This window comes from Lissotriton helveticus, chromosome 7, assembly GCF_964261635.1.
Source record: "Lissotriton helveticus chromosome 7, aLisHel1.1, whole genome shotgun sequence".
NCBI lineage: Eukaryota > Metazoa > Chordata > Amphibia > Caudata > Salamandridae > Lissotriton > Lissotriton helveticus.
Window position 1 is genome coordinate 95,070,173 of NC_136068.1, and position 25,743 is coordinate 95,095,915.

The 25,743-nt window shown below is 46.5% G+C and overlaps 1 protein-coding gene across 1 annotated transcript in view; it reads left to right on the forward strand.

The window, feature by feature from the left end:
* The window catches only part of CDH4 (cadherin 4), a 748,299-nt gene that overhangs the window by 529,874 nt on the left and 192,682 nt on the right, over positions 1 to 25,743 (forward strand). The window contains exon 6 of the mRNA XM_078651582.1: positions 21,518 to 21,655. Within this exon, the coding sequence (XP_078507708.1) occupies positions 21,518 to 21,655 (138 nt within the window). The remainder of the gene's footprint in view (positions 1 to 21,517; positions 21,656 to 25,743) is intronic.

Here is a 25,743-nt window from a genome sequence, read left to right on the forward strand (position 1 = left end):
GGGCTAAAACGGAGCTTACGTTGCTAGGCCACCATATAACATCTTTACCTAATTCCATCTGGCCTGCCTGTCTGGGACCTGCGCCCACCCCAAAGAAGGAATTAAAAAGTCTGGGGGTATGGTTGGAGCAGGATCTGACATTTAAGACCCAAGCAAAAAAAACAGCGGGCATTTGCATAGGGCTACTTCGTTCTGCTCGAAAAATTCTCCCTCTATTGCCAGAGCATTCGAGGAGGCTACTTATTCAGGGACTGATCCTATCAAGACTGGATTATAGTAACGCTCTTCTTCTGGCAGCGCCCGAATCTACAATTAATACTCTTCAACGAGTCCAGAACTTGGCAGCGAGACTGCTTACTGGTACCTCGCACAGATCATCAGCCAGACCCGCACTCAAAGCCCTCCATTGGCTACCAATCGTGAAAGGGTCAAATTTAAGTCCCTATAAATTGCTCACAAGTCCCTGCAGGGGAACGGACCCCCCATTTTAGGGCATCTTATTCTCCCTTACAAGCCCACTAGATCGCTTCGTTCCGATCATGCCAATCTGGCAATTGTGCAGAGAGTGAGGCGGACGCGGACTGGGGGTCGCCGTTTTTCAGTGAACTCAGCGACCTTGTGGAATGCTCTCCCACCCAGGATTCGGATGGAGCCGAGCCATCCGAAGTTTCGAAAGCTCCTCAAAACTTTTCTGTTTCCCCAGGATCCCTAGACGCTGGCACTGTCCCTGGCAATCCTTGTTCTATAGCGCTGGGACGCTCTCGGGCAGCCATGCGCTCTATAAATCCATTTCATTTCATTTCAGGTCAGTGTCAACGCTGACATATAACAGGAAGATGGCCCAGTGGCTTAACTCTTGACCATACTGTTTCAGAACCGGAATTTCAAAACTGCTCCACCAGAGACTACACACTTTGTAAGGAATGACTTGTTACTTGCGCATTATTGATTGCGTTTATAAATAACTATACCCTGGTAATTGCTATTTCTCAGGTACAATGAGTAACAATTATGTGTTTTCTTAGTTAAATGGGCAATAACATGGCTTATGGTGCTTACTGCAAAAAAATTTGCATGTCCCTTAAATTTCAACAGATTTGACCTGCCAGTATTATACCTGTGGAAAACTGCAAGCGGCATGAAAAACTTGCAAACAGTTGTTTATATGGGTGGTGTAATTTTTTATGGCTGACCTATACCGAAGTGTGTCAAACCACCTTACGGTGTCTATGGTTGACTAGGACCACAGCTACTTCAAAAGTAGTTGGAGCAGCTCAGAGGAACAGCAATGAAGTCATCACTGCCACCCATCAGGAGCGGTCTGTCACTAGATCCAGCTGTTGTTGGTGTTGACCAGTGTGGCTTCAATAGTTAAAAAATAGAAAAGTGCATTTATATTCCAGCACAGGCTTTTTCGCACGCACAATTATATCCTGCAATCAATTACAAGGGTAGAGCTGCCTTTGCACATACATAATTAAGGGTTGACAAAACCTTTCGAAAAATACACATGGATGCCTGGGACTATTACGGATACCAGAGTGTAATTTGCTGTCTTTCTAAGTTCCTGAAATGAGTACATTTGCCCCATTGCAAGGCTTAAACCCATAGAATGTAGATTTACAAATATTTTTACGAATCACGCAAAAAGTGTCTGTTTGAAACTCATCCTTATCTTTATATTAAAATAACCCAACTAAGAAGGTATCAGCAGACCATACACAGCATTATTTGTATATATATAATATACACACACATAGAAAGGAAAAAACATCTGGGAAGGAATGTAAGAAGGTGGCCTTGCAGTCAAAATAATGTGTTACTAAGAACCTGATTCACAGATATTTTGCTGTGAGTAGTTGTGTTTTACTGCACGCTTACCCAACTTACTTATGAATTGCTACGAGCTGCCCCAGCACTAATAGCACCAAAAAGGCAACAGACAGCAGAAGAAGGTCTGTAGTAACCGCAAGAGGGGAGTCTAATAACCTATTAAAAAGCCGAAGTGGCAAACAGAATGGAAGTAAACTTCAAAAAAGAGCCTATAGTGAAGGCAAGAGGTGAGTCTTGATAGCCTTGCGGAAAGCCAGATAATGATCTATGCTCCGAATGTGTACAGGGAGTGAGTTCCAGAGTTTAGCTGAAAGTGAGCGGAAAGAAGCCCAACAGCGCGTGCCCTCCTTAGCGCGTGCCTTCCTTACCCGGGCGACAACCGCCAGGTGATGGCCCATCGAGCAGAGATGGCAGGTGGGAGTGTAAGAAGAGAGCAGGCTGGCTAGGATGCCAGGGGAGGAAGAATTCAAGATCCTGAAAGCAATGCAGGGGACTTAAACTCCACACTTCCAGCCACCGGCAGCCAATTTAACCGGCTAATAGCCCTGGAGGTGGGGCTGAATTTAGGCATGCCAAGAAGAGTTCTGGCAACTGCATTTTGGACCCTCTGCAGTCTCATAATCTCCGTCTTCTTAGCCCCAAGTAGAGCGAGCTGGTGTAGTCCAGTCTCAACAGAACGGATGCCTGGACAATCACCTGCCTGATGGATGGATCAAAGAAACCCAACAGCGGTTTGAGCCCACGTAGAATACCAAAACACGTTGCCGCCATCTTCTTAGTTTGAGTCTGAAAGTTAAGATCTGAGTCGACCCAAACACCTAGATTTTTCACCACCTGTTTGGGGGCGGGTGCACAACCCAAGGTAGTAGGCCACCAACCAAGAAAACATTTTTTTTTAGCAACTCTATTACTTCAGGAAATTGATGAGAAATTCACACCTAAGCAGAAACAACATATAACAGATCAGAGGAAATGCTTTGTGGAAGAGGTGGAAGAGGTGTGGCGCCGCGGCCAGGGCGACTGACGCTGGAATCTGGGGATCACGGTTTGATCCCCGGCTCCTGCGGCAGGTTAGCCCAGCACCATGTGACTCTGGGCAATAGCTTGCTTAATCTTCCCGACGGCCCCCAGCGCCTAGAGACCCTAACGGGTGATTGTGCGCTTTACAAATGTGGATTATTGTTATTATTATTATTATTATTTGTGATTCGGACTTGGAAATTCAGGAATAATGCACACCTACACCAGGATTAGGACATAACTACTCATCGAAAAAGCTCTGTATGTGGGTCCCTAGGGTACATCTAAAATCCGAGAGTATGTTTAGCACTTCCATCACGTCAGCCGCAATTTAAGGGTCTGGTTAGACATATCCCTGCTGTGGATGGAAAAAGGAGAAGGGGGATAGCTGTAAAGCAACATGCGAGTTCACGGATCGGACCAAAGCACTGATTGAGGTCCTCATGGTTTTATTTATGAATATAAATGAAACTTCAATCAGGGATTGACCTAATGCATGACCTGATGACAACGGGGAAAATAAAAGAAGGAAAACAGAATGTGATGGGAAAAATACTTGAATTAATCTCTGCCACTGATCATTATCTGACCCACCTCAGTCTATCTTTTTTTTCTGCTTGCCAGGCTTCTTCAGACAGGAAGAGCTGTATGTAAAGCCGCCTTGATGCTGCTCAAATAGGAAAAGTCCTGTCTGAACTGTCAGTACAGACACTCTCTGGATGGCAACACAAGCAAAACCAGACATGTTTCGGCCTACTTAGGCCTCATCAGTGAGGTATAGCATGAGTCCTGTGGCACAGTGAGGACAAGACCCACGTTTTGGGATGAGCTGTTCTCATGAGAAGCAGGGGCAGTATTGAATTTACTTGAATAAGGGAGTCCTTAGTCTAAAGTGGCACAGGGGATCAAATAAAATGGGTTGGAATGCTACCCAGAGTGATTGTTGATGTTTTCGACTATTTTCAATCATTCCTCCCATTACCTTTTGCGTATATGATGTAAAGCAGAAATGTGGGTCTTTGCTCGGTGGGCCGTAGGATCCAAGCTATACCTCGCTGAGGAGGACTAACAAGGTTGAAACCTGTCAAAGATGGCTTTGTTACCTTCAGAAGGAGTCCTCAGCTGGCAGTTCAAGATGGCCTGTTCCCTTTTGTGGCAGGGGCAGTACTGATTTATTGTGTGTTATTGTTTAGAGATGCACATTGGGGGAATAACAGATGTGTTGGAATGCAAATCAGAGCGATTGACAGTGGGTAGACAATTTGGAAGCATTCCCCCATCACATTCCGTGCTTCGTTGAAGGTGAGTGGGCTGTGATGGAGGGCAGGAACTGTGCTGCCCCTGATTTCAACTTAAATAACTTTTCTCTGTCCAAACAAAAATACTAAATAGATTCTGGGCATGCAGTGTATGTGTCTGGATGTCTGAGCTGAGCAATGCTCATGCTGCTGACGCTGCAGGCTGAGAACATCCTGGCTTTAGCCTGGGGCACCAAAGAAGGGCTCCATCTTCAACATCTTCTGCTCCACATGACCAAGAGCATCTGTAGTCTGTATCTTCCTTAGCAACAAATTAATTGCACAGGGATTGAAAGGCAGTGGCAGCCTTTACTATTATCAGGGAAGTGGGCGGTCGGGTCACAAACGCATACATAGCAATCACTCACACATTCACACATGCACACACCCACATTCTAACACTTCCATTTACTACACGAACTCCTTTATATTCATGCACGCACGCACCAAACATTAAAAATCAAACCATACTTACCTGCACAGCTCAGCTTGGAGATCCCATGAGGGTTGGGACTGCTGCCTGAATTCAGATTATTTTCCATCGTGCACGAGGATGTCTTAGAGGAAGACAGTGTTCATTCCGTGTGGGGCCTGTCCCCGCACAATGTCCGTTACGACCCTCACCTCGTCTACCTCTGGTGTCTCGAGCGCGACCGCGATCCGAAGTCATGCTCAAACTGTCGGGCTGTGGCTCTCTAGACCTTGCGGGAGAGGGCGTTGAAGCTGCTTGCGGCCCTGCAGTCGAAACAGTCCGAGACTACGGGGAGGTCCCAGTCCCGATCAAAGAAGAAGAGGTTGTGGGACCGCTCCTGGAGCCCAAAGTCCTTGTCGTCACGATCAAGGTCATTGGGACACTTGGGGAAGAGGCACCAGAAGAAGAAGAGGTCCAAGCGGACTTCATCTTCACCATGAATGTCATCTGTCGACAAAGGAGGTAGGGAGCACCAATGCTCTAGACACGGCTCTGCAGAGCAGGAGTCAGGGTCGACTTTGTGCCTCCCTCTCTTTCCGGGAGCTGGAGCGACCCCCGCTCAAATCAAAGAATTCTACGAGGCCATGCGTTGTGTTTTCAAGCGGGCCGGCCCCTCTGGTGAGCCCTCGGGCCCCACGTGGTCCGAAGGGGCCACATCGAACTTGACACCGTTGGCTCCGGCCTCAGCGCCGGTGGGGCCTCAAAGATCCAAACGCAGATCTGGGTCGACGCTGGTCGTGCTACTACGACCTCCCTGGCGTCAGATCCAAAGTTGGTGCCACCGGTGCCCATCAGCACCACCAGCCTCATCCTTATCTCCGACGACACGGAGTTGGAACGACGTCGCTCAACACCAATTCCAGCGCTGATTGAACCTGGGTGTTCTATGTTGTCCCCTGAGGATGTGTTAGGCTCGGGAAAGGAATGGGAGGGGTCTATGGAGCCTTTGGAACACCAGGAGCACTCTGCAAGCAATTGGACTGGTATGGGGAACTTGGAGAGGCAAGTGGACTGGATACTTCTCTAGATACTGGCATGCTCTCTGCCAACTGTGGCTACAGAGGAGGGGGCATCTTATGCCATGGTGGTCAAGTGGGCAGCTGAGGTCCTTGGACTGGAGCTGCCCTCCATGGAGGTCAGGACTAATCTCCTGACTGAAGTGCTTCAGCCTCAGAACACCTTTTTCCTTTAATGAAGCACTCACCGATGTCCTACTAGGCACGTGGTCCAAACCTAGCGCTGGGGCTCCTGTGAATAGGACAATTGCACGCCGCCATCACCCAGCTCCAAGCGACCCAAAGCTCCTCAGCCAACACCCCACACCAGAAAGTTTGGTGGTGCCGGCCTATACATCACACGGTGTGTTCCCTTCTGCCCCACTGAATAGAGAATCCAAGAGATGTGATTCATTTGGTAAGAAAATGTTTTCTACCTCCAGCCTGGCATTGCAGTCGTTGAATACTGCATGCTTATGGGGCCGTTTCTCCCATTCCGTTTGGGAGACGGTTGTGAAAGTGCTGCCACAAGTACTGGAAAAGATATCGGCTGTGCTCTCTCAGGCAGTTAAGGGTGGGAGAGATGCCACAAAATAAATAAGGTGTGGCCTTGATACGACAGATTCTCTGGGCAGATAGATTTCCATAACAGTGGCCTTGAGGCGCCACACCTAGCTTAGGACAACTAGATTCTCCGGTGATGTCGAGGCTAATTTGATGAACTTGCCCTTTGATGGAACCTTCCATTTTGGGGGAAAGGCAGATTCGGCCCTAGTGAGGTTCAAGCACTCTCGAACTACGTGCCATTGGAAGGGGGTTCTAGCTGCATCAGCCCTATCCCAGCCACCATCCTGCGCTGCTTCTCAAGCCATCCGTGAAGTGAACACGGTTCATTCCGGCATAGGAATGGAAGCCAGAAGTCGTCGGCCACCTTGCCCTTGGCAGCCGCAGCCTCCAAGCACTCCTAGTCTGACTCTGCAAGACCACACCACTCCAGGTGGCTGGAGAATCCATCACCATCTCCCCCACTGGAGGTCCATAACATCGGACAAGTGGGTCTTGCAGATCATTCAGGAGGGCAATTCTCTGCCTTTCTTTTCCTCCTCCAATTCTGCCAAATCAGGAACGGCTGACGGAGGATCATTTAAAATTGACCCAGGAGGAAGTTAAAGCTCTCTTGGCCAAGAGGGCTGTAGAAAGGGTCCTGGTTTCTGAAATAAGCAGTGGCTGTTATTCTGCTACTTTCTGATTCCAAGGAAAATAGAGTTATCGGTTTACAGGTAAGTAGGTATTTGTGGGAGTCGGTATTCTGGGGTTAGAACCAGAATTCCCCCAGGGTCAAGGATGCACTCTCAAAACACCCTCAGCGGCACTGGGGGGGCGGGGTGCAGAGTGCTGAGGCCCAATGTTATCCATTGGGGGATAGGGGGCCTCCGGTTGGTGGCTGCTCAGGAGCAGGCCACAAGGTTGAGGTAGCAAAGCTCCTGGAGTTTAGCTCAGGGCAAAGGGAGATCCGATTTAGCACCCAAAGTCCTCCCGCAGCGGCACAGGGGTGGCTGGGTGCAGGGTGCTATTTTGGCATCGGGTGCCCTGTTGTTTTCAATGGGGATTCTCCGGTTGCAACAAAGACTGCAGGCTCGGGGACGGAGATCTTCTGGAGGTGACCACCAGTTGGAGAGGTAAGTTGGGCTGCCTGGGGATGCTGGGACGCCTTCGGTTGGGCCACCCAAGGCCGTGGGACTTCGGGTGCAGGGATGTCTTTAGGCGTTGGGTTTTCCTTACCAGTTCCAGTCGCAGTCCGGGGGATCTTCCAGAAAGAAGCTGCAGGCTTTGCTAGGAGATTTGAGGCAGGTCAAAGATCACCAGATCTTGGGTCAGAATCTCCGGGGAGACCGCCTTGTGGTGTTGGGCCACTCGAACTATGGCCGTGGGCGTCAGGTGCAGAGTGGTGCAGACTCGCGGATTTGGCTGGAGCCAGAGTCTGTGGGTGAGCAAATCCGGTGCTCACGGGAGACAAAGTCTTTTCTGTGGAAGGCAGGGCAGGTCCTCTGGGTTCTTGAGTCTGCTGGCTGCAGGACACACTGGGATTTCGCTGGAGCAGGTTTATGGTGGGGACAGGCCGGTAGGGCTGGGGGCAAGTCAGTGGGCGTCCTCCTCTTTTTAGTTTTAGCACGGCTCTTCGGTCCTTCTTCTTTTCTTCCTGGTCGGTTCTTGTCTGAGCTGGCAAGGTTCAGGGGTGCCCATAAATACTAGATTTAGGGGCGTCACAGGTAAGTATAGGTTGAGACCAATGGGTCCCATCCTTTGAGTGGGTACACCCCCTATTATGCAACCCTCCAGTGGGAGGGGGGTCATATGCCTCACTCTGGTTGACTGGGTTCCCCCATCTACAAGATAGCGGGGACTGAGAGGTGTGCTTCACCTCGCCTCCCCCACCTGAGGGATAGGGTTGGCAAAGATGTGCACACTTCCCTTCCTAACTTGGTTTTCCCGATGATTCTCCCTCCCAAAGTGGGGGTCAGAACCGGTGGGGCCAGTTGCTGGAAGCAGCAAAGGCCTGGGGTAGCTTACAAAGACAGCAAGCCTTTAAAGCTTCCCCTTCGTGGACCCTGCCCACCCTGGGGGATAAGGCTTGGCACCTCGTCCCAGGATGTGCATTGTTTCAGACCCCCAAGAACAGCAGGCTCTTGACCCAGAGGTCCAGAATCATGTCTGGTGTTGGCAACTGGCGAGCAGCCAGTCAGCCTGGACACTAGTGTTAGGTCTGTTTTCAGGGGGCATCTCCAAGTTGCCCTCTGTGTGCATTTTTCATTAAATCCCACACTGGCCTCAGTGTGAGTTTAATGTGCTGAGAAGTTTGATACCAAACTTCCCAGTTTTCAGTAAGGCCATTATGGTACTGTGGAGTTCGTAATGACAAACTCGCAGCACCATTTACTCTTAATGACATTACTGCACTTACAATGTGTAAGAATTGGCTTGGACACTGTAGGGGTACAGGGCTCATGCACCTGTACCCTCTCCACTGGTATAGTGCACCCAACTAGAGGGGTGGCTTATCTATGCCAGGGCAGTGGGTTGTAGGCACGCCACACAGGGATGTGTGCTATGTCGACTCATCACTTTGTTCTGCCACAAAACACACAGCCTGCAAAGGCTATGTGTGTGTGTGTAAAGGTACAGGGCCACTAAGGGTAGCACAATAAGTGCTTCAGCCCTTAGAGGCCTTCCCTGGCCACAGTGGCCTTGGTACCTGTGGTACCATTTACGAGGGATTGACCTGTGGCCAAAGAGTGCCAATTGGGTTTTGTATTAATGCAGTTTTAGGGAAAGAACATAGGCCCTGGATACTTGTTTAGCAGTAACCCAGGGCATACTCAGTCAAAGTACATCAGCAGTTTAGCAAAAAGTGGGGGCAATCTTGCAAAAAGAGGGCACTTTCTTACACAGAGCACTTTCAGTTCGCCGTACTCTCCTTTAGCCTTACTCGCACCACTCGGGTGTTCACCAAGGTGATGGTGGTGGTCTTAGCTCATCTGCACAGGTTAGAAGGTGTCAGTCTTCCTCTAACTCGACGACTGGCTGCTGAAGGTGTCCTCGCCCCAGGCTGTCGTCTCCCACCTTCAGACTATGGCAGACCTTCTGCATTCGCTGGGGTTCTCTGTAAACATGCCAAAGTCACACCTGACTCCTTCTCAGATGCTCCCTTTCATCAGGGCTGTTCGGGGCACAGTGCAGTTTCATGCAAAATCGAATCAAATAGAAACGTTCTCAGTTTCGAAGCAAAGAGAGACACAGATGGGGCCAGGTCAGCTACTTTGGAATCCGAATGCCAATCCCAGGCTTTCAAGTAACCTTCAGAACACATCTTATACCAGCAAATCATTTTAATTGATTTTAGCAGTAAGAGCTTCTCTTGCGTAAGATGCATTAATACATGCTGGAATCCCAGAGCAGTTTGGCTTGCATTTCACAAACCTGTTTTGCCGCTCCTTGGGGTCATGCGATTGATGCCTCCCGGCGTCCTAGTGTCCAACACGCTTGATGCACTGCAGCTAAGCTGTCACTGCTGACTTCTGTTTTCCACTTGAAGTTTGCGGCTGCCTTTCCTTCTCTGCCATGGTCTTTTTCCCTTTCCATCCCTGCGTTCCCTTTTTATTCTATCCAGCCTACCAGTCAGCGCAAGTTGGCTGATTGTGAAAGACCTATTGACAATTTACAGTGGGCTTACAGCCTGCCCATTACTTACCATTGGTTAGCATTATTGTTACTCTCATTCCCTTACTTCTTAAGTGAAGCTTGACTTCCTTAGCTGGTTTTTACCCCTTCCTTGGAGCATAGTCTTTTTATGATTCTTTTAATTGGGTGACTTGTATCCTTCCACGGCTCAGATTTGAGGACAACTTTTTTCTTTTTCAATCAGCACTCTATGAGAGCGCATGTGTTTTCTAGCTCGCTCCCTCGTGTGCTCCTCTCTCCCACAAATACGTCCCAATCCATTTTGTGTTGCACCCACCCCACACAGCTTGACTGTAAAAGCACAGCTACAGAGATATTTTTCCTGGGACATAGCTGAAGAGCAGTCATTTTAAGTTTATTTTATCTCCTGCATTCCACATACAAGGCGCAAGCTTTGGCACACAAAATGGTTTGTGGTACTGGGGAAAAGGTTCTGCTACACTCACTCAGAAGACCTCTCAGAAGGCAGAAGGTGTACTTAGCATGACACTTCTCCCATATTCTACTCACTGGGCTACAACAGGACACCAGATGGCTGAACCATGTGGAAAGTAAATTAAACATTTGCAAGCTTTTCCCTTTACATTTGAACAGCTCGTTAATATTTTTTTATTTCTCTTCAGTTTGCTTAGAGGAAAATATTTGAAAAATGCCATACCATTTATAAAGATTGAAAACATTGAGGTAAACTTACAGTTTTGAGATACCTTAAGATGTGTGTTTGCTTTTCAAGTAGTATATATATATTTTTTGATTGTTTATATAATCTTTTATAGCAAACATTGACAAAGCCACCCACTGGGCACTTACTTTGTAAAGGCAAGACCTGTTGGTTTTGGCAATGTTTGTTTGCTAATGCTGAGGACACCATTTAGTTTGAGCGGTTCAAGGTTCTTTTTAGCTTTTTGCCCCATCCATTCTGGCTTTCCTTTCCCCTCTGCCACCCGACCAGCCCTCCCCACCGCAACTGTATGGTGTATATGTGGCAACGGGTGTTTTATTTGTGCCCCTTTCCCCCACATCGTGTTTGTCTCCTACTATGATATGTCCTCTGCGTAGGCTATCCATGTTTCTTCCTCCGCGCCAAGGCCACCATGTTGTGATACCATACGCTGGCTGATTTTTTTTGTGTCTCGTACCTCCTTCCTTCCTCTACCTCTTTTCATTGTCCTCCACCACCCCGTGGCAATTTCTTTATAGGGGCATTGCCCAGTATGTTTTGTTGCGCTGATGTCCATGTATTAAATATGAATTGTGTACTTAGTGCGCTGCATGGCCTGGGCAAAGGTTGCAGGAGAGTGACTAAAGGCAGGCCAATGTGGGGGCACGGGGGTGGAGCTGCCTTCTTGATTAGGTTACAGTGACACTGGGCCTCCTTGGGATGAAGTGCACATGTGGGGTTGGACAAGTGCCGTGCTCGGACCAGCCCGACATGCGCACTTACACCCTTGCCTACTATCGCAATTGTAGGAGCCTACTGTCATTGGATTGCCGTCACAGCCCCAAAGACTCCTAAGGAGCGCTGGCAGGACCTGATCAAGCCAATCCTCGCACTGTTCTCTAACAAACAGCAAGGTAGTAGCGCAACGATTGGCTCAGGAGTTGTGGGGTCGGTGAAGGTGTGCAGAGCTGCAAGAAGCCCATAAGCGACACAGTCATTGCGGTGGACTGGACCTACTTACCCCGCGAGGCACCAGCGAGCCAAGAGCAGGGTAAGTAGCGGGGCTGAGATTTATGCTTACTTCGGCACTTCTGTCAAAAACAGCCAAAGCTGATACTTCTGTGTAAAATGGACAGTTCTGGTGTGAGCTGTTGAAATGTATAGGTAAAACGACATACTACTTTATGGACTGTGCATATCAAGGCCTACTGACATTGCACAGTGCCCAAAGGCTCTGTCTGTAGTCTTGGGAGTGGTGTAGCTAGCCCCTGCCCCAGCCCCTCCAGTCTCAGCACACAAGTAGCGCTGTGACTTTTTCCTAGTGGAGAGATTTGCAGACACCCGATGTGCACACTATCTCTATCTGCCTCAATTAGATGCATTTGGTTCAATACAAGTGGGTATCTGTGACGTGGCCAGCCTCGCTACCCTTAAATGGGTATAGCAGAAAAACGTTCAAGTTGGTCTCATCTTTTGTGTCATGATACTTGCCTTTGAGAAATGGTTTCACCGTCCTTTTCATGATTAGTATTAACTCTGACCTGCTCCACGCAACTCCCTCTTGTGTGTCCCTGCTGCAGCATTTTTTGGAGTGCATCGTTGATGCACCCTGGGGGCTTGTCGGTGCTTGTTGCATGCTTTATAAACACTGATAAAGTATTAAATACCAGGGGCTTAGCTAGCTGTTGTGCTGCCCGTGGCGGTCACTGCGTTTGCTGCCCGCCTGAGGGCCTCATGAAGAGCGCGGTTCTGGCGAGTCGTGCGACGGCTGCCCCGTATGGCCACATGTAAGAGCAGGGGGATGGGGAGAAATCAGCCGCTACCCCTAAAACTCATGCCGCCCGGGGCTCACCGCACGCCCTTGCTAAGCCACTGTTAAATACAGTCTTCCGTGACAGCGTAGCATCCCAGAGGCCTGCTTCCTATTGCTACGCTGACGTTCCCTTGCACTGGCGACGCAGAGGTCCTGGGCTGTTGCCTCTCCTGGGAGGTATACCCTGGCTCGGCCCTGAGAATGACATTGTAGAAACGGTGCACTGAGGAGGTGGGTAGATATCTGCTGCCTAAGTGTTGGTTTACCATTTACATCAAGTAGTGCTGTGTGGGAGGGTACATAACCGAGGACCGGACTGAATCGGTGGTTTGTGGGGTTGTGTCCGCCTTGGGGGCGCTGGTCTGGATGGCATGGATGATCTGTGGCACTAGGGCCAACAGGATTGGTGGGTTCAATGTTCTCCAATCATGGCTTCTGTTTTATTCAAGCAGGGACAGTGCGGCCATTGGCCCTCTTCTGCATCTCTAGTGGATGGGCTGGTCTATGTTTGGTTGTTAGGTCTCGTCTACGCAGCGTGCATGCGCTGCATAGGAAAAAGACATTTAGTCATCGGCACAGCTTTGCGGGCAAAAACATGCGCATGTTGCATTGCTTTGAATGGCAACGTGTGCACGTTTGGCGATTCCCTTGCGGGAGCGAGTTTTCAAACTATATGTTTGTAATTAACTCGCTTGCTCCCACAAGGGAAACAGGCCCAGGCTCCCTCCTCTATCTACTCCCCCTGCTGCTTTTCACTATCAACGGGAGGAGCGCGCTGATGTTTGTCATGGTCTGATTGGAATTCCTCAGTGTATATTTAAAAGCTCTGTGTAAAGGACAGTATGTGAGTTCATCAGGAAAGGCATTATCAACTTAATAAGTCAAATAGACATGCTGCTGCAATAGCTGGCTCAGTGGGGATGGGGGCACCTGAAAAACATGGTTGCGTACACATAGATGGAGTTGCAGATTGCATGTTGGTGAATTGCGTGTGGTATCATGAGGGCTGTAATCTATTATCCTGCTGAAGCCCTAATGGCAGATGTCATGACGGGCTTTAATGACTAATGCCTAGCTTTTTTAAAGGGTGCGTTTGTGCTTGGAATTTGCTGCAGAGATAATAGTGCCATCAGTATTGTGGAACTTCAGTAAATAGATTGTGTCCAATTATCACAAAAGCTCTGCTTTGGGCTATTGGATGTGTGTGCTGGAAAATCCATAGAAGTGACACACTAAAATTTTCACAGCAAGTTGATGTTGGGTAGTCTGATGTAGGAATAAGGGACACCTATACCCCACTCAGACCACTCCGCTGTAAAGAAAATACATATATAATGTTACTCTGTTCGTTCCCTTTCAAATATGCTCTAGTGGGACCATGTATTAAGACGTCTTTATGAGTGTCGACTTTCAATTTCAAAATTGAAGCTCCCATTGACCATTTTGTCCCAGAGGGCCACATTTATGCCAAAGACATGAACAACACTCCCTGACTCCTTAACTCACTGCCGCTTGAAACTGCTTGCTCTACTCATTTAAAACTGCATGTCATCTGTTTCTCGAACTTTCGATACTTACTAATGGGTTTGCTCACTATTTCAACAAACTACGCATAGCATCTTTTTTCAGAAAATAGTAATCCCCTACCTGTACTCTTATCTGTAGCAATGACATTCAAACGTTTTGATTCCACAAAAAACACCATTGGAGAGCCCAGAATAACAAACATGTTTTCACACAATTACTAGATCAAGTTGGCAGCTCCGGACATATTTAACAATTCAAACACTGCACTTAAGTTTATTTATTGTTTTAAAAAATGCAATAAAATACACGATTGCTTACATGTTATTGGCAGCTTGGTGTTCTTTATAGTGTAATGGTTTATCCCAAATATAGGTTTGGGGAGGGACTTTGAGGGTTATTTGGAAACCCTCTATCTCTCACTTTGACACCTACTCTTAGCCAAGCCATGAATATAAACGATGTTCCTGATGGTCCCCTAGGAGAGTGACTCACTGCCACTCTCCATTGTTTAACTAAAAACACTTGGCTGTTTTCAGTGTTTTATCTGTCTCTGTTCCCCAGGGACATAATGTGTGCTGCACGTGGCCAGTGGGTGGGGCCCCCTATCAAATTAGACCCCTTAGGGGGCCCGCCCGACCTTTGGAAGATCCCTGACCTAGAACTATCATCTGTCTATCTAGAACTATCATGTATCCCCCTCGTGTCTCCCCAGCACCTCCCTTGTGAACTATTTCCACCGGGTTCCAACTACTCCCACCTCTAACTTACTATGGTAATTCAAGCAAACTTTAATGTTGAGAACACAAGATCAAAACAACCAACCACAAGTATTGGCATAGCCAATAGGTCTTGCCTTTGGGACCTTATAAGTATTTAGTTATGCAGCACAATATCCTTGGTACAACAACATCAACTGTTGCATGGCTAACCACTTATAAGGTCCCAAAGACGAGACCTATTGGCTATGCCAATGCTTGTTCTGAGAGGCGTGTCCATGTGTGCTACCGGTCGAGCCTCGGAGAGTCCGTGGCATCTCGGGCCATGCCGGTTTTCCAGTCAGTAGCCCGTTGTGGCATCTCCCGAGTTCCCGACTGGCCGGTCTGACCCTAGTCGCAGCACTGGTTTCTTTTTGTTGTGAATGGAGGGGTGAGACCATGCACCCTCACTCCCAATGAGTGAGACGGTGCACCTAAGTGTCGGACTCACACTACTAGAGTGAGACTATGCACCCTCACTCCCAATGAGTGAGGCTGTGCACCTAAGTATGGAACTCACACTACTAGAGTGAGTCTATGCACCCTCCCTCCCAATGAGTGAGTCTGTGCACCTTTGTCGGACTTACACTACTTGAGTGAGTCTATGCATCCACACACCACATGTGTGTCTATGCACCAAAGTGTGGGACTCACCCCACTAGAGTGAGACTGTGCACCAACGTGTGTGACTCAGACCAAATGAGTAAAGCTGTGTTCCAGAAAGAGAGAAAAAGATTGAGTGAAATTGTGTTCAAGAACCGCGATTCACACCTGATGAGTGAGGCATGTTTCGAGATCTACATCTCACATCCCTCACTCTTACATACTCGCCTCAGGGTTTACTGGTTTGGTTTTGGCTCTCATGTTCCGCTGTGTGATCTTTCTTGTTCTCCGGCCCATCACCACCTGCCTCTGAGAGATTTCTGCTCCCAGAAGCAGGACTTCATAGCATTGTAAACTGATGATGAATCACAAAAAGCTTGTACTTCAGCTCATCCTAGTAACAAGTGCACCGTAGCCTACATAGTTTCCAAGGAGCCCTATGTCACATTTGACACTTTATCAATGTTCTGGATTTTGAGCCAACTGCACTTTGCAGGAGAGGGCATGTAGGTAAAAACTTAAAGGTGGTGTCTATAAAACTAGGCAGGATAGGCCGTTACTCAGAAAGTTTAGGGTAAGAAAATGCCAACTTTCTAAAAGTAGCATTTTTAAAATTGTAAACTAAAATCTGACTTTACCATTAAAGTGGATTTTAAATTACAATTCATTTAAGTTCAAATATGCTATTTCTACCTGTTCCCAATCAAATTTAACACTTCTTAAATGTAATAAGGTAACCTAATTTATCTTATGGGGGAATTAGCGCTCATTGTAATGAAAAACAAATTTAGGAGTTTTTTCACTAGCAGACACGTCAAATTTAAAAGTAGTTATCCAATGTTTTAAATACAATGCATCATGCCCTAGAGGCTTTTTAGAGCCTGCTTTAGGGGTGTATTAATGTATTTAAAAAGGCTGTTTAGGCATGGAAAAAGGTTTATTTTTGCCAGGTCGAATTGTCATTTAACAACTGCTCAGATGCTGCAGTGAAAGGCCTAAGACATGTTTTAAAGGTCTGCTTAATGGGTGCCACAATAAGTGCCACAGGCCCACTAGTAGCATTTAATTTACAGGTCCTATGTGCATGCAGTACCACTGTACTAAGGACTTATAAGTAAACAAAATGTGACAATTGGGTTCAAGCCAATGTTACCATATTTGAAGGCGCGAGAACAAGCTTTGTAGTAATGTCTCGCAGTTGTAAAGTGATCAGAGTCCTAACAAGCATTTACAATGCAGTGGTCTCGGCATTATTAAAGTTAGAGCTATTGGCATTGCTCATGACATTATTTTTATTTGTTTTGGTTTTTAAAACATAAATAAATGGCATTGTCATTTACAATGCGGATAGCTTAATCGCTCGCAAATGCGAGACCTATTGCATTTGCACCCACACAGAGCCACACATGCAAAGCCACCCACATACAGAGCCACCCTCACAGAGCCACCCACACAGAGCCACCCACACAGTCATTCACATAGAGCCACCCACACACACACAGAGCCACCCACACACAGCCACCTACACACACACACACACACAGCCACCCACACAGAGCCACCTACACACAAACAGAGCCACCCACACATAGAGCCACCAACAAAAAAAGCTACCCACACAGAGCCACACACACACATACAGAGCCACACAGACAGAGCCATACACACAGACAGAGCCACACACACAGACAGACAGAGCCACACACACAGACAGACAGAGCCCCACACACACATACAGAGCCACACACACAGACAGAGCCACACACACAGACAGACAGAGCCCCACACACACAGACAGATTCATTTTAATTGTAGGCAGAGAGAGGTTAAAAGTTTTTTTTGCCCAGAATCACAGGATGTGGAGTTGACCTCTTGGTTTCCCAGCTCCAAAGTCGGCAGGTTAGCAGTAAGACCACATCCTCCCGGTTGGCACAGGAGATTCCAGTAGAGCCATACACACAGACAGACAGAGCCACACACACAGACAGACAGAGCCACACACACAGACAGAGCCACACACACAGACAGACAGAGCCACACACACAGACAGACAGAGCCACACACACACACAGACAGAGCCACACACACAGACAGACAGAGCCACACACACACACAGACAGGCACATTCATTTTATTTGTAGGCAGAGAGAGGTTAAAGTTTTTTTTTGCCCAGAATCACAGGATGTGGAGTCGACCCCTTAGTTTCCCAGCTCCAAAGCCGGCAGGTTAGCAGTAAGACCACATCCTCCCGGTTGGCACAGGAGATTCCAGTAGAGTACTTAACACTTCCGGAGTACAATGAGAAGAGTCAAAATGTAGGCCAGCATCAAAGACCTGGCTAAAAAGGACAACATATTATGTAACTATTTTGTGGGTATTTCATCTTCTGGTAACTGCAAATGAAATAACTCACATCTTAAATGAAAAATAAATGCAAGTTGAAGTAACCAGTGGGAAATGCACTCTTCTATGTTGGAAACCTCAAATGGCTAACGCAACCTGCAGCGTGTGTGTGCGTGTACATAATTGAATCCTGGTTGGCACAATGGGCATTAGTGACTTGTGCATTTGTGACTGAGAAAGCACTGCGAAGAAGCAAGTCATTATTTGTAAGTTGTATGACACACAATAAAAGTATCACTCTAAGTGCTTCAAGCTCTTTAGCTTTAAAATGTAAAACTCATAAATGCACCTTGGAAATGTTACAAATAAGCAGTCTGAAAATTTTAGCAGCTAGGCAAAAACCCACCTACGAGTCCCAAAACAATGTTTGCAACCTCTCGAATCTTTGAAGGTCTCAATTCTAAAGAGTACGGCTCTATCCCACAATGTATATACAGTGTGTAACCTACCTTATCAGACTCTCGCCGGGCCATTTATCCTCTGTTTGCGAGTTTATTTCCCAAGTAAAAGTGTTTGAAGGGTAGACACATAGACGGTCAGGTGGTATGAGCTTGAGAAGGGCTGAGGCAATTTGCAACACGATGGAAGTGCACATAGCAGCTTCAGCAAGCAGTGGAAGAACTGATGGAGGCAGCAAAAACAGTTGAACTGATAGACAAAGGAACGGTTAGGGATATGCGCTTCTGGATAACGATAAAGAAAATGTAGATGGACGGGGTGGGTGTGTGCATTCAAAGATCAATACATGGTTAACTGGATTTGCGAGCAGGTGGCACAGTGAGTGGCATGAACAGAGTATGCGGGATGGGTTCACAGCCAGTGCGTCAATGAAAAGTGGGACTCTCACCGGGACATGAGAGACAAATTCTGCTCCAGCATGCCCTCCAGCCACTGGGCCTGCTTGGAAATCCAGTGCTCCACACCTCTTCATCTGTAGCAGCCCTCCAGCATGAGCCTGAAGTCGGCTGTTTCTTTTGCCTGAACACTCGCTCACGGTGAGGCAGAAACCGCACAGCTTCAACATGGCCGCAATATTCACTTTGTTTAACACAGCATATTTTCCACGGTGTGCTTATTGTGCCAGCTAAAAAATATAAGTTAACAGAGGAGCAGTAGGGGATGCTTCGTAGATATTCATATATTACGTATACTACCGGTCGGTATGCGGCCGGTCGGACAACGACATGCACACCACCACGTTTCTCCGAGGCGAAGCAGGAATGCCTCAGATGCCTCAGGAATGCCGCAGCGTCATTTTCGGATTCGGGGGCATTTTTTCTTTCTTTTCTCTTCCCATTAGCTGGAATGTATAATTCCAGCCAATGGGAAGAGGAGAGAAAGAAAACAGAAAGAAGCGAAAAAACACGCCCCGAATCCGGCTTAAATGGAGTGACGCCCCTCTCCTCCAATGGCTGGCCAGCATTTACGAGGCCAGCCAATGGAGAAAAGGGGCGGGTTTAGGCCCCCATACTGTAGACATAAAGTCTCGGAGCGAGACTACGCAAGCGCAGCCTTTGCTAGTCCGAGACCTAAAAAGCCAACAAAAACGGGTTCAGAAAACAGAAGGGGTGAAGACAAAAAGTGTGGGTGTGACCTGATTTTCGATACAATGGGCTGTTGTTGCTACAGACTGAACAGACATTGGAGCACTTTTGCTGGAAAACATATATGATTGGGAGCCGTGGACAGATATCGACTTATTATTTGTGACATTGTATTACGTTTTTCCACTCGTGACTTACAAAAGGTGCCGATTCCCCATCGCGGGCCATACACACGCTTGAAGGGTTATTTCCCAGATTACTTTGCACCGTACATGTCATTGATGGGTTTTAGGCATTATTCGCCTAACCCCCACAGGCGCCCTCCCTCAGAGCATCACCCGGTGTAATCACTCTGTCAGGCAACGGATCACAACATGCAGCGCGGGTGACATGCGAAGAACTCCAGCAGAAATACCAATTGGCAATGACTTTCAGTCCAATACCTAATTATATTAAACTGCATCTGCTTAGTATAACAGAATACTGCAGCGTTCGATTTTAGGTGAAAAACAGTATTGATGTCACTTGCATTTCTGATGAAGAGTTATAGCTGTTATGCTATTCGATTTGCTCGTTCAGGAGACCTATCTTGTTTTTAGCTCAGATGGCTAATTTTACTTTATTGAGCAAATATTTCTGCTCTTGATGTTGGTGGATGTGAGGCGAGTAGTGGCATTTGGGCTGCTGGGCAATGACAGTGCTTAACTTGTATAATAATAATAATAATAAAAAATTAGTACAGGGGCCTAAAGTTCTCCTCAGGTGGCCAAGGACGGGGCTGAAGGATAATGACATAGGTTTTTGATAAAGCGGTCTGTCAAAACACCCCCAAAAAAATTCTTTTCATGAGGGTTTGCTGGCCAGAGTGGAGGTACAGCATGAAAATAAGTGAAACCTTTTGTTGCCTTGCCAAGCGAGCAAAATCGTGTGTTTTTATATTACAGTGCGGTCTAGAAAATGGAGATATTGACTGATGATTTGTTATAATTAATGTTGCTTTCCAAGGTTTTTCTCCATTTTATTAATTTTTCGGTGGGATTTTTCAAGTTGAAAACTGCAAGGTGTGCTTTTCTGTAACACTAGGAGGAGTACTGCAAACTGGCTGGCGCAACAGCTTAGTCTCTGTAGGCAGCTGGCTGGGTCGCCTTCTATGAGGATGCACAATCGACTCAAGCTGAATATTTTATGCCAAAGTGTTTTAGAAGATATATCCAGTGATGAAAAAACTAATGATTTTGTAATTCTCAGTTTGGGGCTTTCATTGTGTTAATCTTTTGGGGAGAACCTCAATTGCAATTGCTTTTGTAGGGAATGAGGGCTGGATTGCACAGTTAGGAAGACTCTTTACCCAGGGAAACAAGCCTGACTAGGAGACAGCAGTAGCATCTGGTCTACTGGGGTTCTGTTCTCCGTGAAGGCCAACACTGAAACCAGTGGGAGACGTGCGGTCCGGTCCACCTCATACGCTGTTCTGCATCATTAACTCATTTGTCCACCACTAATAGTTAATGTTGATTGTCTATTTTTGTGAGTGCCACAGCACTTTACCTGCCACCCAAGCCATTCTTATACCTTTGGGGGCCTGGAATAGTCCGAATTATCACACTTGTAGCAGTGCGATGGTTAGAAGATGTGTTGTTGCTATCAATGGCCCGAATAACAGGGGGCAGTGTGTGGCCATGGCAGCAATAGCCTCCTGACAAGAGTCCTGGCACTTATTTATTTTTTAACAAATTAAGCCCAGGCATAGGCTCTCCTAATGCCCATTCGCCAACACCCTCGATTCGGTCGTCCTACTCTCCTTCCATCTTTTTCAGGATATGTAGACTTTCCTGCCACATGGTATTCTGTTGAGTCAATAATTTCAGGCTTTATCCACAGGCTCTTTACACTTGCTTGTTGGATGTTTGAGTGTAGGATTAGAAGGTAGCAAAGCATCTCATTCATTGAAGTGTCATTTGAAATGGGTGGTGTTTTAAGAAGGTCCATGACTCTGTGATGGATTTCAGGCGTAGGTGAACCATGCTACGGATGAATACTTGAGTGTGTGTTTATTTGTGAAACGTGCTTTATTGTTGTCAGCCTTGATTATCCAGGTTTAATGAACACTCCAATGTGGCCAAATTGAAACATTTGCCAAGACATGTCATGACATGTGAACTCAAGACTTTAGCAGTCTTCTAAGCACTGTTGGAACTACTGTCTACTGTGAACTGATCAGCCTGCTCTTTTGTGAGGCCCATTGAATAAACCAGAATAAAATTAAATAAGATTTAATTAACATAAGTAGTCAAAAGAAGGGAAATGTCTGTCTCAACATTAAATCTTTCTTCGTTTCCTTTGTTCTCTTCTAGAAAGTCCAGCAATACACGGTTATTATCCAGGCCACCGATATGGAAGGGAATCTGAACCATGGCCTATCGAACACCGCCACGGCCATCATTACAGTGACAGATGTGAATGACAACCCTCCGGAGTTCACTAGCAACATGGTGAGTACATTTGTGGTCACACAACTTCCAGAGCTGAATAAAGAACCCACTCCATGGTTGTCAAGGGTCTGAGGTCTGGGATGGTGGACAAGTAGATAATGTACTGTTCGAAGTGAAGAAAATTGAATTGAAACATCAGAATGTGCATACAGAGATCTCCATCGCACCTTGGTGGGTGCAACACACCTTTGTTTTGGGGAATGCCTGTTTTCTCAAAAGAAATTGCTAAGGATTGGTGCGCAACATTAAAATTCAATGGAAAAGTTAACCACATTTTATCCTCATGATGTTTCAAGCTTTGACAACCTTGCCATCAGGGAACATTTTTGCAGGAGAATTATATCGCTAAAAACGTTTCATGAGAAAATTATTTTTGGTAGTTGTTGTTGCATATTTTCTTACTTTCTTTTTTCCATCTACATTTCTTTCTTAAACTTTGCAAAGTTTTTGAAAATTGAAAACTTTTCCAACGAAATCATGAAAACTTGGCGAAGCAAACTCAAGCAATTTTAAAGACCACCTGTCTTCATGGCTCTTAATTATTTTATACTGTAGTGCGGGGATGAGAAACTACGAAGATAAATATAACAATAACGAGTTTGTTACTGTCAAACACAAAGTCACTCTTTTAATAGATATTCTAGATTCTTGCAGTGGAAGCCCTTGTGTCTCTTCTTGTGTCAGGAAGAGGAGTGGCGCCGCGGCCGGGGTGACTGACTCCGGAATCTGGGGATTACGGTTCGATCATCGGCGCCGGCGGCAGATTAGCCCAGCACCCTGTGACTGTGGTCAATAGCAGCTCGCTTAATCTTCCCGACGGCCCCCAGCGCCTAAAGACCCTAACGGGTGATGGTTCGCGCTTTACAAATGTGGATTATTATTATTATTATTATTATTATTATTATGAGTGTGTGGTGCTGTCTTTGCAGTGCAGTGTATTTGACCCTTGATGGTTTTGGGACTTTCATACTGTATAGTATCCTTGGTAGACTTTGTTAAAACCAGACAAGTTTGGACATCAAAATACTACAATGTATGAAGTGCCTATCCTGCTTTTTCTATACTCCATTCCATTTTCATGAACCTGGCACTTTCGGGAAAGCTGAATGCTTCTCAATGACTTGGTTAAGACTTAGTATTCCTCAGCGGGCCGCTCTCTTCAAGAACCCACAGCACATGGAGCTTTGGTTGGCTGCTTTTGGGGGGCGAGGTCAACGCAACACCTTTCTCAAGCTTTGCCTAGAAATATTGAGAAGTATGAATGGAATATTGACACACAAGAGAGCTAGAATACGTTTCTTTACTGTACATAACAGATGAAAAATATGTGGGATAGTGATTTCACCTTATACACTACTGTAGTAAATGTCTTATCACAGGAGCATACTGAAGTTAAAACACATCTTTAGAAGAATAAACCACCACTACTCTCTAGTACTCGCTTATTACAAGCTCGTAGTGGCATCACAGCGACATCTATTCTCTTCATCTGTGGGTGAGGGTTCTCTGCGACTTAATGCACAGGATGGGGAGCGCTTTCAGCATGAAAGATTCATAACCCGGTGCCCATCTTCCCTACTTCCCACTCTCTCTTGATGGCCAGGTGAGCTGTGGGGCTGCCACAACTTTTAAGGCTTCCGATCCTCTCCCCTCCATAAAATCACTTAAAGGAGTTTGGAGCATTGTCAACTGCAGCATTCAAAGTTACAAAGTAGACTGGCTTTATAGAACCACCATGGCACCCTGCTTCTCTCTGCCTCTCCCTCGTTGAAGATGGCCTGCAGAGGTGCTTGGTCCAGCAGCCACACCTACTTTACAGAGTATAGGATGGACTACAGCTACTCTCACTGGTCTGCTGAGCATTCCAAGCGGAGGCTTTCTGTAAAGTAGCAAGATGCTAAACTGTTTCTGTTGCTACCCCCAGCGAATTTTGACAGCACAGGGAGGAGGAGCATTCGGAATTGCACACTCGGCCTTCAAGTTGCGTCAGGTCACTGCTGAGTAACGCTTCTAGTTCTTGTTTTTAGCTCTGTAGTCTGAGTTTTGTAGTTCTGAATTTCTGAGCAAAAAAACAAAATTACAAGGCCCAGAAAGCACTGCAGGGGGAGTGCTGGGGGTGTTTAATAATAGAAATAGAAATTGAAGACTTACCTGAAGCTCCAGCCGCCTCCTCTGTTGCGCCTCGTTACGTTCTTCTTCCTGGTACCAGCAGACACAGGGACAGGATCACAGACTCCCTGTACAATCCCCACGCTGCTTTCATTCTATGAGAGCAGCACAGGGATTGGCCTGAAAAGACACTTGCTCAGTCAGGCACAGGGAGTCTGCTGTTTCTCTACCAGCCGGGGTGGGGAAACGTAAGTGCGCATGTGTGTTTGACCTGCCTGAGACGGCCGGCCAAAGACACATGCGCACTTAAAGAGTGCACTCTACTGCTACCCCCCCTCCCCCTTCCATGGACCAGCCCTGTCCCTCCCTACACAAACTGGCTGAGCTAGCTGCTGAAAAATTAAATGATGCAGACTATTGTTTTATTTTTCAGTTGCTGGCTCCGAGCCAGTGGGGCGACACTCCTCTGCCTCTGCCTGTACTACTCATTATTCCTCTATCTTCCCCAGTTCTTTAAAATGCAGTTATTGCAGGCTTTAGCTTCATACACAGAGGAGTGTTGCTGTCTCACCTCATGCCATTGGCTGTTTGGTGAATCACTCAGCGTCCTATGATTTTCTTGCACTGGAATACATGAGGGACTATTTTACATCTGAAAAATACAGTGTTATTTCACAGTCAAGGTATTATCCTAGACATGCAGTCTACACAGAAAACATTTTTTTTCAATCTACAATAGGCTTTTCCCCCCACTGTCTTAATCATAATCATTAGCACCATTACCACCACCGCCATTTTTATCACCATTGCCACCAGTAGGGTATATGTGGGCCAGAGTTTGCATAAATGCCAGACCTATTGGCTTTGACAAGGATTGTTCTCATTGTGTGCAGTCTGTCTCAATAACCTGATCCCCGCAGCCGGTCTCTTCCAGGGATACCACCAGCAGCAATAAGACAAACTTTAACAGCCTCATAAAGGGCGGAGCTCATTGACGTCTTAGTTACGACTGGTTTTCACGTGTAATAAATGTCAAGTGAAGACGCACAAACACTGTGAACTCTTTACGAGAAGCCTGTCTCGTGAAAGCGGGGATATGGCCTGTGTAATGGGCCCGGTCCTGCTCTGATTGAGGGAACAATGTTATTAGCTAATTAAAGTTTCTGTCTCACTTGGCAGCGAAAGAGGCGATTTTTTTTGCGAACAGGTATAATAAATATTTTAGAGGAATGGGTCATTCGTCGCTGTACTTTAGCTTTGCTACAGCCAGGCACGGCTCCGATAGGCGCAGTGCAATAGGCCCCGCGCTTAAGGTACCAAGAACTATGGGCCATATGTATCAAGCAAATTCGCATTCACAAAGTTCTGCAAATTTCGGCCTTTGCGAATGCGAATTTGCTAAATTGAATGTATTAAGCAAAATCTGGTGCAAAATAAGGAATCGCAAAATTTGCGATTCCTTATTTTGCAATTGCATTTAAGGAATCGCAAATTTTGTGATTCTTTAAATGCAATGTATGTAGCAAAAAAAATTAGCAAAATGCGAATCGCAAATTGAGAATAACTTCCCATTCATTCATATAGGCCTCCTGGCCCATAGAAATGAATGGGAAAGTATTCCTTTATTGCGATTCGCAATTTGCTAATCGCAATTAAGGAATTTTAGGAAATCGCAACACACCCATTTGCGATTCTCAAATAGCGATTTCTTAAAAATCGCTATTTGGGAATCGCAAATGGGTATCTTGATACATATGGCCCTATATTCTCACGGCCCTGGACATCATGGTGAAGTTTTCTCTCTCACAAACTTCATGCAATTGCCATAAATTACACAATTTCTGTGACACTCTTTGCACATGAATTTTACCGTGACCCTCTTTTTATTTGTTGCAAGAAAAAAGGTTTTGTACCATCCATCCAGTTTCAAAGTTTATAAAATCACCTCTGGGGAAAGCATCTGGTCCATTTGCAGCGCA